Source organism: Ptychodera flava, chromosome 10, assembly GCF_041260155.1.
Source record: "Ptychodera flava strain L36383 chromosome 10, AS_Pfla_20210202, whole genome shotgun sequence".
Lineage (NCBI taxonomy): Eukaryota > Metazoa > Hemichordata > Enteropneusta > Ptychoderidae > Ptychodera > Ptychodera flava.
In genome coordinates, this window is record NC_091937.1 from 14,966,373 (window position 1) to 14,983,216 (window position 16,844).

General features: G+C 39.0%; 1 protein-coding gene across 1 annotated transcript; it reads left to right on the forward strand.

Moving 5' to 3' along the window:
- Positions 1–5,974: 5,974 nt before the first annotated feature.
- Positions 5,975–12,167, forward strand: LOC139142077 (dapdiamide synthesis protein DdaC-like). Its single transcript, XM_070711872.1, has 4 exons — positions 5,975–6,568; positions 10,078–10,263; positions 10,579–10,711; positions 10,981–12,167. The coding sequence occupies exons 1-4, from the start codon at positions 6,017–6,019 to the stop codon at positions 11,277–11,279; spliced, it is 1,170 nt and encodes a 389-aa protein (XP_070567973.1). The 5' UTR covers positions 5,975–6,016; the 3' UTR covers positions 11,280–12,167.
- The last annotated feature ends 4,677 nt before the right edge of the window (positions 12,168–16,844 follow it).

Genomic DNA, 16,844 nt, shown 5'->3' on the forward strand with positions numbered 1-16,844 from the left:
TATGTATGTATGTACACAAACACTTATTTAAGGAAGTGAAACCTTAAATGGTCTCACGCTGTCTTCTCCGATATAGATCTTACCTATTTAATCCTCACCAACCGAGTCGTACGTTTTCCGTTTTAATGATTCTACAAATTCTGTTCCATTTTACCATGTGTTCAGCTTGCCACACAGTATTTACTCATATGACACTTCAGCATAGTAAAATAAATACTATAACTCAGAACTGACAACCAACAATATTGTTGATGTTGAGGTCAAACTTTTACAGTAATTTTTAAGACGTGTGGGGTTCATTTAGGAGCTTACGGAGTAAAACAAAGATTTTATTGATTTACAAAATGAATCAGCCATTTTACAGATTATGTTTCTTGTCTGGTCACTTTTACTTAAATCACATATAATGATTAGTTAAATAATATTGCTTTACCTTTTGTGTAGGCATTCAGGGTCCCTTGAAGGCTACAAGGTTTTACAACTTACTTTGTAATCAAAATCGACATTGACTCGTATCATTAGTCACGTCATGATACTAGGCTTGGAACACGGTATTTTTTGAAGACAGTGTATGAAAAGCTTGATTTATTTGCACTGACGCTAGACTTTACGGAAATCTGTGCTCTATGATGAGCACATGTAGGATCTAGTCATGATTACAATATCGTAAGTATGCAGTGATGAACGATCGTTGCTCGAAAGGGGTCACGAGGGGTGGCAGCAAGATATCCGTTCCATGACCCTCAGCAACATCGCAGTAAATATATTTACCTTACATGAAAGTCGTCGGCTAGCGAATGATAACAAGATTTCAAACGATAGTTTGGACGCAGAAATTGCCGTAGAATTTACTGAACGGCCAAAGCTTTATCTTTAAATATTATTAAGCGAATTCAATGACAAAAAGACGAAAACTGAAACGTGGGCAAAGTGCACTGAACCAGGTTGGGGTAGAGCATAGTCCCTCCAAGAGGGACTGTGGGTTGAGTAACGTGACTGAACGGCACGATTTCAAGGTATCAAGGAAATTTAGTAAATAGTGTCGCAGTTGCTATGACCTATTTGCTCTTCAGATAATGTGACCTCCTTCTCCACCTCTGTGATTGGTTAATGACCTGAACTTGTGACAAAAAAAATTGTCAATCATCCCGTTGACGGACAAATGTCACGCGTATGCAAGGCAGGGGGACACCGCTTCACTGCACCGCAAGATTCATGAGTCTGGTATCTCGTAGCGTCCAAGTAAAAATCGGACCGAGGAAGTCGAGCTGGTTCGTTCTTCTTTTGATTACTTTCTGCATTTTGTCTGAAAGGCGGTAAAATCGCCTTTAAACAACGATCGTGACGTCTCTCTATTGAAACCGGAGGTAAATATCACTCGCAACAGACAGAAATAAGTTTCCTTTTATCAATATTTCTTTGATAATTTTCCACACACTGTCGACAAATATTGTTGTTGATGCTTAAAAGGGCCTAGAGGATGACATAATTGGTAAGGGATCATAGTTTAAGTTACAGCACCACATCCCCTTGGTGACATCCCCTTGGTGGTTGTCTATTACATATACAGCGGATATATACCTGCGATTTTATGAGTCTAGTATTGTCTAGTACCGTGCCATGTCCAAGATAAAAATTCATGTAAGGTGCGCAGCAACAAAGTGTAATGCCCTCCCCTGCAGAGATTTTATCTCGAGGCGTCTCTCGCGTGACCAAGGCGTGTGAAGATCATTGACTCAGATCCTACGAGAAGCAGATAAGAGATAGTGTGATACTTTTAATATTATTGGTTAAGATTTCAATGAGAACAATCGAGTAAGGAATACTAGTATTCGGCAGTGTCTAATACCTGGATTGGACTCGCAGACTGGACTCAGCCCACGACTGGACTCAATCCACAAGTCTAGTCCACGAATCTTTTTTATAACTAAATACACAAACAATCTAACAGACATCCGTTCAAAGATAAGTCCACGTGGACACTACGGACAACGGATAATCAGAAACTAGAGAACTGTCTCGAAGCAACTAAAATTGAGATGCGGAAATTCCTTTTGCAACCCATATCAATAACAACATGACTCGAGCTGAAAAACTTCACTTAACAATCTGTCAAAAAAACAAATCACAGTAAAGCCCTTCGATAAAGGAAGAGGAATAGCAATTATGAATACAACAAATTACATTAAAGATAGGAATAGGCAGTTAATAAACACTAACTACTACTGTAAAGCAACACAGGATGATATAAACCATACAGTAGAAACGGTGTATAAAATCATTAAAAGCATGTGTGACATGATAATCATTGACGGAGCGACTTTTATCTTCCTCAATCCCCAAAACCAAACACGTTCGCCCACCAAGTTAGTATCTTATACCAAAAATACACAAAACCCCTACGGAAAAAAACAATCTTTGTCGGACGGCTGTTGCGACCAAACAAACCATACCTCCGAATTTCTAGACTTTTTTATAAAACCAATCGTCCAAAGACAATCATATACGTCAAGGACACAAAAGACTTCATCAACAAACTAGAATTAATTGAAATAGCAGAAGTTCTAATCTGGTAATATTGGACGTCCTATGTACACAGACATGCCACAAAATGAAGCTATTAACGCAGTGACCGCGGCACTGGAATCAAAAACTGTACCAACAAACACATAAGATATTCAAAAATCCACCAACAAGCTACATGCAAACCTAGTGTCGCTTATTCTGAAACACAACATATTTGAAATAAATGGAGAATACTGTAAACAAATCTGTGGTTGCAGCATGGGGTCTTCAGCGTCTCCTGACATAGCTGACATCACATTTCATGAAACGGAGAAAATAATTTTAAATCTCCACTCCGATCAAATATTCCTATGGAAACGTTACAGAGACGACATCTTCATGATTTACACGGGAACAAAACGTGAATTTCAAACCTTTGTCAGGGAGTGCAACACACTGCACCAAATTCAAATTCACGTTTCAGTATTCTATTGACAAAATCTCATTCCGTGACTTAACAGTCATAAATGTCAGAGATATAATCGAGAGAGAGAAGGCTCGATTTCAAAACCAACACAAACCGATCGACACGTTCCAATACTTATTGAAAAATTCATGTCACCCACATGGCACTTTCAAAGGCTTCATTAAAGCTGAACTCCTCCGATATGCTCGAACATCAACAACAACATGTACTTATTGAAAAGGTCAATTGTTTCACATGAAAACTTCTTCAACGACATTATAGAAAAAGAGAAACACCTCGTATCAAACAAGATGTTTATCTTACCATAGAGAAAGATAGATAGAGTGGCAACGGGTATTGTTTAAGGCGTGAAGCGGTTACATAGCCCATCAATGTTCGCCTCGCTTCAGGTTGCTCTCGCCTCTCTTTTCCGAAGAGTGCCGACCATGAATCCTTCGGTAGTTTTCGGATTTTCGTCAATTGTAAAGCAAAAGTATGTTCGGCAAAGTTTGTGTTGTTGTTGTCGTGTGGTGCTGAGCAGAATTGACGTGCTGGCAAAAACGGGAGTGTTTTGAGCTTCAGGAAAACGAGTTTTACCGTTTTAAAAATTCCTCTCATATTTTTATGAATATATAATGAGTGTGTTTGAACCAAATTTGAAAGTCTTTTATCGATACTGTCTGGTTTTACTCAATGGTTTACGGTCAGTCGTACCCTCTTTTACACGTGCGTAAAGGAAGGACATGTTTATGAAACTGCTGGCGTGTTATGTTTTGATTGGCGTGAAGCAGTGTTTCTGGCCTGAGAGCTCACAAAGTAACTATGGTTGCTGGCAGTACGATGCCATCTCGTCGTATTTTTCGCATAATCTCGTGTAATCATCAACCACAAACAAAGCCTCCAAAAAGTTTAACACCTTTGGAGCTCATTTTAATATGAAAAGCCAATAGTCTACCAAGACGACCATGGAACAAAAGGCATGCAAGTGTTGCTACTCTGTCTATGTTACTCTGTGATCTTACAAATCGTCAACGGTACATTACCGACAAAGATAAGAGGAATGACGTAAGAAAAAAAGTGGTTTTCACACCGACCTTCAGTCTTTTCATCAAAACCAGTCAAATCAAACAATGTCTAATAAATAATCGGAAAATAATGGACGTCGATCAAACATTGGCCAAAGTTTTTTTTCCAGTAAAACCTGTCATAGCATACAAAAGGAATTAAAACATACAAGGCATCCTCGTTCAAGCACAAATCAAGCACGAGGATAAAAATGAACATGAATGGTCTGAACAACAAACCACTCAGAGTTCAGACCACAACATGACCATACTGGCATCTCTATTTGATGAACAATTGCTACCATCAAACTAACTTATGGAAAACAGAATACTTTGAGCGACTGATGAAGGAACCACACACTTGTTCCAAAACACCGTTAAGACGAATCATTCTAATATGTAACCGGTTTTTCCAAAGGACAAAAAATCACATGACTAGGGTCAAAGCAGTATCGATTAATCGATGTCTCGCCAGGTTTCTCCATATTATGAAACCACATTGATCGATTCAATAGACCGCATCACTAACAAAGGTAGAAAACGGTGTGTGAAGTTGCCCTCACTTTCCTTTATATACAGTTCATGAACCCAGTCCATAATCCTGTTCACGAGTCCAGTCCATGTTTTAGACTGTGCCGTGATATTCTTTGGTGTAATCTTATTTAACCTTAAGAAACAATCAAAGAATGGCTGGAAAATTATCACGTGATAACTAATGTAATTATGTAAGTCTAGAGACGTATTTAACTTTGTAGAGAACTTAGATTAGAGATATTACAGATCAGATTTAGAGACCTGGCGTGTTACGCTTGCCATCTTGAATAAAATTTAAGGTTGTGTTCCAATCTACATCTTGATGCGTTAGCTTCAGTTACTGAAAGCATTACGATCCAGGCAGGTACCTCAACTCGTAATTCCCAAAACTATGAGCGCGACAATTTGATGTTAAGAACAATCGCCCGAGCGTCCACGGTGAGTTCGATATTTGAAACATCATCAGTTTGTGATAATACTACTCCTTGAATACCTGAGGGTCGATCGAGTGCATTTCGGTGTGTTGTAGCGACGATTTACGTGGGGGGAAGTCGAATGGACAAACATTTTCGATCGCGATGTGAGCCCCTTTTGCTCTTTCTGAAAATGTGCGTGAAAAGCTGTTCTGGAAAATATACATGTAGGGTAACGGTGATTTACAAAAGAGGCTTGCGATTGGCAGGTGCCGCCAACTAAGCTGTTCGTGCAAAAAGGTGTTCGTGCGCAATTTTTCAGCGGGCGGGCAAATTTCAAAACTAATCAGCGGGCGGGGAGAAAAAGTCAGTATTTACTGTGGTCGGGGAAGAAATTTCATTTTTTCAGTGGGAGAAAATTTTTTACAGTGGGTGACAGAAATAGGGAAAAGTCTTGCTTGATAGAACTTGTGGGGAGATATAAGCGCCTAACTTAGAGGAGCGCAATGTTCTAAGGTATAGTACTAGCTGCTTTCAAGGTCTTGCGCTGTCTTTGATTGCCTAAAGGACATTAAGTTGGCAATTGGGAATGTCAGTAGTGGGGAGAGGGCAGTGGGGAGCTTGAATTGTTGTGGGGAGTGGGGAGCGGACAGACCATAGATACTGGAGGACAGTGGGCGTCAAAATTCAGTGGGAGGGCATTTTTCCCGTGTATGCTAGTGGGAGGGCAGTTACGAACAGCTCTAATTTCCCCTCCAAATTTTAGGTCAAGGTCAAAAAAAGTAAAATCGGTATAGCAGCCTTTAAAACATGTGTTGTGATGATTTGCGAAACTGATGAAATCTACCGGTTGGCGGCACCTGGATTGGTCAATATTCTTATCTCTTCCTGTGAACCAATGATCGTAATTCTTTCTACACTGTGGGACAGTCCACAAAATTGTTGATAAGTTCATCTGAAACTCGCATCTCACAGTCTTGGAAAGGGTCGCATAAACTCTCTTTTGACAAACGTCATCGCAAAACTGAGCGAGTATGCTATCATTGAAGTTCGTCACACCGAGAAGGCTTTGCCGATTTTTGCCGTTGATGCACGTGAATCAAACTGCATGCAGGTCTTTCCTGACCCAACCCTGCGTTAATGGTTTCGACATACGAACACGATTGGACATACCCGCCCAGACTGGTGCTCGCATAGCAGGCCGAAAATGGCTGCCCGGTTCGACTGTCCCTAGAAACAAACTACCCGAATACCTTGCCAGCCCAAGGGAAAACAAACCTGCCGTTTATGAAGTCGTTGAAGAGAATGTGAAGATCGAGGAGTGGTCGTCCAGATGTCGAGAAATCATTGATAAAAAACTTCACGTCTACGGCACCATTCTCTTCAGAGGACTGCCAGTTGAAAACGTTGACGACTTCTCTCGTTTTTTCAAAAAGCTTGGATTCTCGAGTATGACGTACCAGGGCGCAGCGGTGGAGCGGACTGAAAAAGCTGACCAAGTTACGTCTGCGACTGACATCGACCCTCCCGTATTCACGATAGAACCACACAATGAAATGGCATACGTTGACCACTATCCTTTAAAGGTGAGAAATTATATCAATGACTTATATTGTCAATGTAACAACACGTTTATGCCTCGACATAGAAATCGTATTAATTGCAAGAATAACAACCACAGCAAAATGGTGTGATATAACATTTGTTCTATTCTGTGTCTGTTTTATCCTAAAAGTAGTATATATTTGACTTTGCAATAACGTGCTTATTACTTTTTCGGCTCGATACAAGAATTTTAGCAATGAAGAGATTATTGGCATTCCGTTATGCAATTGTATTCCAGTCGTTTGATCACTTTGACTGGACTAATTGGCAGCGTCTCGATAGCTTCTAGCAATTGGCTGGCTGAAACTTATTATTCTCACTGAATTATTTCCAAATAGCCAATCAGTTAAAGTATAGCCCAAAGTTCCAAACTGCCTTAATTTCTGTAAATGATGACAATCTAGCGATAAGATATAATTCTCCTAGCCGCTGTTCATTGCCACCTTGATAAGGGTCTCTATCAACCAGCTAAGGAAGCAGTCATTTTTACGGCCAAGGGGGGTCAGAGAAATGTGAGGGGGTCACTCAAAAAATTGAAAACTTCAAGGGGGGTTACTCAAAATGTGGAGAGGAAGAAGGGGGATCACTCAATTTTTTGTGCCAAATAAATTGAAACATCCCTCAGATTGCACCATTGCACGCATCAATTTCTCAAAATTTTTGAAGCGAGAACCCCCTCTCGAGCTCTTTTCATAACCGATAGCGTAGTAACTAACCGAAAGCGTATCAAACCCGATAACGTAGTAACGAACCGATAACGTAGTAAATTTTTCTAACCGATAACGTATCAATATATTTACCGATAACGTACCAATGAAACAGTAACGGATTAAATCAACTGATAACGCAGAAAAGTCAACCAAAACCGCATCAAAACAACCAATAACGTATCAGTTAACTGATAATATCTGATTAAGAGATTCATGGGGAGCGATAGCTCGATTAATTTATAGATAGATATATATTTGATAGGTAGATAGAAAGGTAGATAGATAGATAGATAGATAGATAGATAGATAGATAGATAGATAGATAGATAGATAGATAGATAGATAGATAGATAGATAGATAGATAGATAACCGAAAGCGTATCAATGGTGCAATCTGAGGGATGTTTCAATTTATTTGGCACAAAAAATTGAGTGACCTACACATATTGCAAAAATGATGCGATGTCGCGGTTTTTTCTTCTCAATTGTTTATTCTTCAACAAACAAGAAGGCTCAAAAACATGAAAACGAATGCACGCAGAGATAAATGCACAGCAGTGTTGCTTTAGTATTTTTGTATAGCAACAGTTCTGCGGTTTGACTTTTAGTGCAGCAATCACAGTGTTATCAGTTTAATATAACAGTGACATATGTTTAAAGTTCTGAATGGAATGTTATTGTCAGTTATTTTGTTTACAGTTCTGTTTTGTATGGCACTATGTTATGCACTATCATCGCGTATTTTTGTTGTTATGTTTTTGGGTTTTTGTTCATTTTATTTCCTCATGAGCAGAAAAAAAAGGTTTGACGCGGCGAGTCTGAATCGACGCGCGCGAGGATGAGAAACAAACTTTTTATTTTTCTTAGCCTAAGCGGTTTTTTTTTCTATCAGCAATATATATGCATAACTACTCAATAATTTTGCTATGTCTTCGTAATCGTACCGCCCTCAGCCTCTCGCGTGTTCTTCCCCTGTACTTTCAAATTCTGCCCAGTCAGATATCCTAGTGAAAACCCTATCATGATACCCATCCAAATTAAACAATGTACAATATGTTGGGAACTGTTTATAGCGTGAGATTTATATCAATACTTTGTTATGACTTTGAATTTCATTTTGATTTATACCTTTTCATGAATCAACGGATGATAATCTAGCAGGGTACATCAGGATTTAAAAGGTCTTTACTATTGCTGTATTTTGTGAATTTTACAAATACGTGTATTGGTGTTTAACCTTTCTAAGGAGGGCCACTCGAAATTTCTGACTTCGAAAGGGGTTACTCAAAATTCATCATGGTTGGCAAGGGGTTACTCGAAATTTCAGAATTTCCGATGAAATTTCTCCGACCCCCACCCCAAGGCCGTAAATAATGACGGCTCCCTAACTTAACTACCCTTGTCAAGGAATCACGGGGGGTCAATCGTTCAAGTACTGTAACAATGGATTATGGACGTGTATTAAAGTACACTTCCGAATGGTGGACTGGCAACATGAATTGGGAAGAATGCATGACAATCATTTAGCTAATATTAGCCAAATACAATTACCAGAGCTAACATTGAACTTTCAAATATTTATTCTTCCAGCCTATGTTCATATTTTCATTTTGGATATCTAATTTTATTGATTTTGGACTTCTCGCCGACTTGTCGTTTCAAACCTTCCATTCTTTAAGCTGCTTTCGAGGTTTAGCCTAACACTCGCTCCTGTATTTGCCTTCGATCGACTATCCAGGGAACGCTGCGACCACCTTTGGTATGGCCGCCAGCCCCGCATTTTATTCTTCGGGGATAGTCTAATCGATTCCATCTTTAGCATCTCTAATAAAAGAGGATATAATTCGAGCATAGACAGTAGCTCTACTGTCTATGGTTGGAGGTACAGTTGCTGATATTCGCCAAGCCTAGCCTCTCCTAAGTTACTATGTAAGCTGAAAGCGTGGCATATAGAATACACCGTAATCAAGGAGAGGTCTTACGCTACTCTTTCGCTGCTATGCTGTGGTGTCATAGTCATGTCATAGACGTATGCCCTTTCCTCCCACTAAAACAGGTGGTTCTAAAAGAAAAGGGCTAACTCTATGTGGCACGGCTCTGTGTTGTAGTGAAAATACCAAAACTCCCAGCTTCCCTACAACGTCTCATTACGCCCCGTATGCTCCCGTCCGAATTCTAAACCCGGCACAATGAGTGAACTTGCCCATGGTTTGATTCCGTATTTAAGTTAAGTTTTATTAATGAATTAATGATACAAATACTGTAAATATCCGACTTAAATAAATGTAGGGGGTATCTGGAGGCGCAGCCGATAACATACACAGCCCCGCCCTGCAACCTCAGTGCATGTATGGCACAATAGGCCGTTTTGATAGATCGGGGGACATTGTGTACAAGTACTTGCTTTATAACCTGACTGAGGAACAAAAATTGGCGAGCGACGTCGAGACCAATAGTGAAACATTACCCTGCTTAGTTGTGTGATTAATGCTAGAAGATAAATATAACATGAGGCATTTTAAACCATATCATAAGAACTTCAAAATCAATTTTTACATTCATTCGTATATTAAATTGCACTTTCGCAATCCCACTTTTTAAAACAAATAATTATCATTAACGTCGAGACAATATATACTACCTGTAGAGGGCGCACCAATTTGAAGATATGACTTTCTTTGACAGGATGCTTCTATCGAGATTACAAAGGAAGTATGCACAGTTATTTTAGCTGTAATCAGTGCCTCACCAAAGGCTATGGACTATTTTTCCACCGATAGATATTCTTCTACTGCGACGTCCCAGCAAAACCTAGCGGAGGTGGCGAAACTGGAATCACCGACGTCAGGGATATCTTACCAAAACTTGATCCGAAGGTTGTTCAAAAATTCGACAAATTAGGGCTGAAATACTGTTACCTCTCGGTTTCCAAGGACGCCAAAGATGCTTTCATGAGCTGGCAGGGGGTGAGTTTTACGATCATCAATAAGAGCCAAAGATTTTTTGAGATTAAGGGCAATCATAAAATTCCGTTATCCTAATGTCACAGGTCAAAAGTCATATTACATAGTTATTGTATACGACAAGCCCAGCGAAACACAACACAGTCCAAAATAGCACAAATCATAAGCAAAGTACCGGCGCACATAACACATTCAAATACGTGAAAGAAAAATGTATCTTAACATACAGGAAACAGATATTTAATAGGTCGCCCTCCTGACCTAAAAGAGATAACATGGATTTGAAGGGGTCTTAAAGTTGTTGTTTTTTCTGTTTAGATGTTCAGAACCGAGGACAAAGCCGAAGTAGAACAGTATATGAAGGACCATAATTGTGAATATCAGTGGTTGGAAAATGATGATCTTTCCTACTGGCGGTATCTACCTGCATTTGTCAACCATCCAATCACAGGTACTGTGAAGAAGACCCGTTGAGCTAGCCAATCAAAGTAAAGCAAGGGGTACTGTCATTCTATGGATGCAAGCGGACAGATTACCGGGGCTTCCATGTGGATACGGTCACTGCTATTTCATTCACAACGTTCTTTTTGGCTAAGAACAAACATGTCCGTTCTGGAACCCTTTTGGCATTTTTTTTTTATTTTTCTTTGAGTTTCAATTAATATAAGGTGTATCGTGGATGTTCTCTCAGATGAACATTACTATTTTCTTTTCTTGAAGGAGAGAGAGTGTGGTTTAACCAGGCATCTTCCAGTCACGCATCGTATTATTACGATCATCCAGTGTGGGCCGGCAAGAATCTTCCCGAGAATAGGTACCCTTTTACGGCTTACTATGGCGACGGCAGTGTCATCGAACCGGGAGTGTTACGGCACATCCGGGATGTTCTTTGGCAGGAAACGGTTGGTTTCCAGCTCCAGAAAGGCGACGTGCTGGTTTACGATAACATTTACGCTCAACACAGCAGGCTTGGTTACGATTGTGAAAGAACACTGCTCGTTGCCATGACAAGCGATTGACCAATTGACATCCACATTCTTCACTGCCACGTGTATCCAGTGAATGATATTAAATTGTGCTTAGTGCTAGCATCAGTCGAATTTCACTTTCGTTATTGCAGTCTGAAAATTTATTTCATATAAAATATCTCTTCTGACGATGTTAGATCTTTCACGAACGAATTATGTAATCATCAGCACTTTCCCCATAAAAGGACAGGAAACACTTGTGACGTTATCTCATCAGACCACCAAGGTGCTTCCGATGGACAGGTCACAGCGACAATATAGTAAGTATAATCTTCATTCAGCGGATAGAGTGCTAACCCTTCGTAAGGAAGAAATCAATGTCTGGTTCTGCCAAAATGTTTTATTTGAGTCTATCTCCAATTATTAAAAATACGTGTCACGTCATTCCTTTAATGGATGCGCATGACATGCACAACGCTTCCAGAGAAATGTACTACCTAAATCAAAACCTGTGCTTTCCTTATCAACATTTCACATTAAAATGCCTCTTCACTTTAACATTTACAGGCTACTTCCTCAGACAGTAAAGCCTTTTGTGCTTTCTCTTTCCTGCCAATTTTGAGTCAAATAACAGGAATTGAGAGAGTTAGAGAGAAAGAGACAAAAGGGCAGAAGGACAGAGAGACAGAGACAGAGTGAGAGACAGAGAGAGACAGAGAGAGAGGGTTTGAGAATGTGTGGCACAGACATGCAGAAAGAGACAGTTAGACTGACAGGACGACAAACTTATTACAGAAGGAAAGGTTGACAGTCATCTAAGCCAGGCCAAGCCTATGTGCAGGACAGAAGGTGTATGTAACACATGTTAAAATTGTTCTCTCTCTCTCTCTCTCTCTCTCTCTCTCTCTCTCTCTCTCTCTCTCTCTCTCTCTCTCTCTCTCTCTCAGTATACTGATGTCCTCGTAGGAAATTACAGTACTTGATGCTAAAGCAGAGCGTTATAAATAATATATATATATATATATATATATATATATATATATATATATATGTAACAATATGTATAACAAATTATTGGAACTACTAAGAAATACGTTGATCAAGTTTCATGTATCTCACTTTCTTTATGCGTATGTCATAGCCATCCGAATTGGCGCAAAATTTAATATTTCAGGCTCATAGCGTCCTTGAACATGATCAATCCTGCCGCAGTTCCACTCGATTTGGATTGTAACAATGCTGGCGCCACGAAAAACCAGCATGGTATCGACAACACGGTCTAACTCGCTTACACATTCAAAACTTCACCCAGTAGCTTATCCCCGTGGAGTAAGTCTGCGTACTACCCATGTTCTATTGTATTTCAACCACTTGTAATGTTAAGCTGTTATCATCATTTTAATGTATTCATAGCATGGGTATTCGACATAGCCACGACATAGACTAGGTCGGGCTAATACACTCAGGGAGTAGAGCCACTCACAGGCAGACTAGCATTTGCTATTTTCCGTTTCCGTTAACCCTTCTTCACAGCACAGATGTCTATTTATTTCTGATCTGTAATTTTTGGTTATAATTGGGTAATAAAGGTGGTGATGATGAGTGTCGTACATTTCCCATTTAATGATTCTACAATTTCTGTTCCATTTTACCATATGTTCAGCTTACTACATAATCTTTAGTCATATGACACTTCAGCAAAGTAAAACGAAAACTATAACTCAGAATTGACAACCAATGATTTTGTTGATGTTTAGGTAGAATGCGCCTCGGGGAGACATATTCAGACTCTCAAACTTTTACAGTAATTTTTAAGTCTACCACATGCGGGGTTCATTTAGGAGTTTACGGAGTAAAAGAAAAATGTATTGATTTACAAAATGAATCATTCATACTACAGATCCTTTTTTCGTCTAGTCACTTTTACTTAAATCATATACAATTATGAGTTAAATGATATTGCTTTACCTTTTGTGTAGGCATTCAGGGTGCCCTGAAGGCTACAAGGTTTTACAACTTAGGCCTACTTTGTAATCAACATTGATATTGACTCGTATCATCAGTCACATCAAAATACTAGGCTTGGAACACGCTGTTGTTTAACCTAGAGTGTGAGGAGGTTGACTTGTCGACACTGATCCTAAATTTTACGGAAAACGATGCTATATGATGAGCATTGAATTTCGCAGGATCACAGTCATGATGACAATACCGTCAGTGCACCATGATGAACGATCTTTGCTGGAAATGGGTCACCAGGGTGGCAGCATGATAACCGTTCCATGATCCTAAGAAACATCGCAGTAACTATATTAACATATAGTTAATGCCCGTATTCGAACCTCCTTGATAATGACCGTACTCGAACAAAAGTTGTCAGCTAACAAATGATAACAAGAGTTCAAACAATAGTTTGGACGCAGAAATTGCCGTAAAATTTACAGAACGGCCAAAGTTTTAAAATTATTAAGCACATCCAATGACAAAAAGACGAAAACTGAAACATAGGTGAAGTGCACTGAACCAGGGTTTGGGTAGAGCACAGTCCCTCATGAAGGGACCGTGGGTAGAGCAACGTGACTGAACGGTACGATTTCAGGGGATCAAGAAAATCTAACAAATAGTGCCAGAGTTGCTATGACCTATATGCGCTTCAGATAATGTGACCTCCTTTCTCTGTGATCGGTTAATGAACTGAATTTCTGACGAAACAAAGCTTGTCAATCATCCCGTTGAAGGACAAATGTCATGCATGCATATGCAAGACACGGGGACACCGCTACATTGCACAGTAGCATTCATGAGTCTGGTACCGCGTAGTGTCCAAGTAAAAATCGGACCGAGGAAGTCGAACTCGGCCACTTCTGCAAGGTGGTTAAATCTCCTGTATACATCTGATAATTACCTGCGATTTCATGAGTATAGTATCGAAATTAGAATCCAATATGTATTGCATAAATATCGGTGATTTCACAGTCCAAGTGTGCCACGTCCCAGTCAAAAACCAGATGTGAACTGAATGTGCTCACGTGTTTTACAACATGTTCATTGATAGTAGTGCGCTTCACAAAACAATCGGATATCTGTTATATCATTATATGTAGCAGGTTTCATCAACTTTCTCACAGTACTCTCAGAGTTAAATCACAAATTACAAAACATACTTTAATATGCAAATAATTTATTAACTTCACATTGCTTAATGCTTCACGGGACAATTAGATATCTCTCAGATCAACATGTTTAGCACGTTTCATCAAATTTACGGTAATACTGCAATTTTGGAGTACTATCACTAATTACAAAGTTCACTAAAGTTCAATAAATATATCAATAAACGCTAAATTAACTTGATATTGCTCTATGTTTCATAGCACAATTAGATATTTATCAGATCAATATCTAAAGCAGGTTTCACCAAATTGGGTGTCGTAATTTTAGAGTTATATGCCTAATCATAAAGTTCATTACATATGTAAATCAACCCGTAATAAACTTCATACTACTAGCTCCTTTATAACACAGTCAGATATCTGTCGCATCAGTAGCTGCAGCAGATTTCATCAAATTTGGTGCGTTTATTTCGGAGTTATATGACTGATTACAAAACTTCATAAAATATCCAAATGAGTTATTTATAAACTTGCCACTGCACAATGCTTCTCGGTACAATTAGATATTTATCAGATCAATATCTGTAGCAGGTTTCACCAAATTGGGTGAAGTACTTTCAGAGTTATATACTTAATTACAAAGTTCATTAAGGGTTCATTTGCACATTTAAAATTACCGCACCAAATTTGGTGAAACCTGCTACAGATATTGATCTGTTAAATATTTAATTGTGCTATGAAACATTGAGCAGTGTCAAGTTAATTAAGGGTATATTACATATTTCATGAACTTTATAATTAGTGATATTACTCCAAAATTACACTATTACATTTGATGAAACGTGCTACATATGTTGATCTAATAAATATCTAATTGTCCCATGAAGCATTGAGCAGTGTCAAGTTAATAAACAGCTCCTTTGCATTTTAAATAAAGTTTTGTAATTAGTGATTTAACTCAGAGAGTACTGTGCGAAAGTTGATGAAACCTGCTACATATAATGATATAACAGATATCTAATTGTTCTATGAAGCGCACTGGTATCAATGAACCTGTTATATAACACGTGAGCACATTCAGTTCACATCTGGTTTTAGTGTTATATCACTAATTACAAAGTTCATTAAATATACAAATGAAGCCATAATTAATTTCTCACTACTAAATACTTCACAACACAGTCAGATATCTGTCGGATCAGTATCTGCAGCGGATTTCATCAAATTTGGTGCAGTTATTTCGGACTATATAGCTAAATTACAATTCTTCATTAAATATGCAAATGAGCTATCTATTAACTTGACAATGCGCAAGGCTTCTATGTACAGTTAGATATCCATATCTGTAGCAGTTATTATCAAATTTGGTGGAATTTGTAGGAATTTTGGAGATATCACTAATTACGAAAATTCATCAAGTATGCAAATCAGCAGATGATTGACATGACACTCACAGTATCATCAAAATGTTCTGAGATTGTCATCTGTGAAAAGTTTCATGAAATTTTGAGCAGTATTTCCATATATATGACGACACTGTCATTACTGTCTACATAGGAAATCATTATGTGAAAAAATGATAGTTCATAACTTCATCAATATCCAAGCCACACTGACCAAAATCTAATCACTTCTTGCAATTAGTCACAGCACCTGTCTGCCAAATCTGACTTGAATCCGTTCAGCCGTTTTTGAGACATCGTGTAAACAGACAGACAGACAGACAGACAGACAGACGCTCACACACACACACACACACACACACACACACGGACAGACAGATAGACATCGCTACGAAATTGCTCACCTGTGTGAACACGTGAGCTGATAAAACGTAACTGCATACCGGTATGCTCTTGTTTTAAACAAACTGACACTTAAATTGTTAACGCGGTTTTTTCAGTTGGAGAAAGATCAACCATATTTCAGCGAAAGTGATATGTTCTTGCATATCTTATTCTGTAGGGTAGGAAAAAATACCTGATAAGTTTATACTTTAATGTTTGAGAACAATCGTCCACAAGCGGCCATGATGAGTTCGATGTTTGTGACATCACCAGTTTGTGATTATACTTTTTCTAGAATTTTCTGCCAGTGTGAAATGCGAGTGCATTTCGGTGTGTTGTACATACTGACGATTTTCGGATGAAAACCGTCCCACACTGAGAGCTGGGTACCCAATTTGCATGTATAATGAGGACTTTGCTTCAAACCAACACGCACAGCCAGCGCTCACAAGTGACGGTTGGTCGGTTTTCTCCCCGGGGGGTACTTCCATTAATTGCCAATATGTATACGTGCCGCCCAATGGGGTGGGTATTTCAGCAACTTGGTCTAAAATGGGGGTATCAATTCACAGTAAACCAGGGTCTAAAATGGGGTCGATTTTTGAGTGCCACACAAGAACAAATTCCAACTGTCAGTTCCCGTCTTCCTAGCACAGGGTTTTGAGCTGCACTCAATAAGCATCGATATCTTTTTGTGTGAAGCATTAAAGAGACCC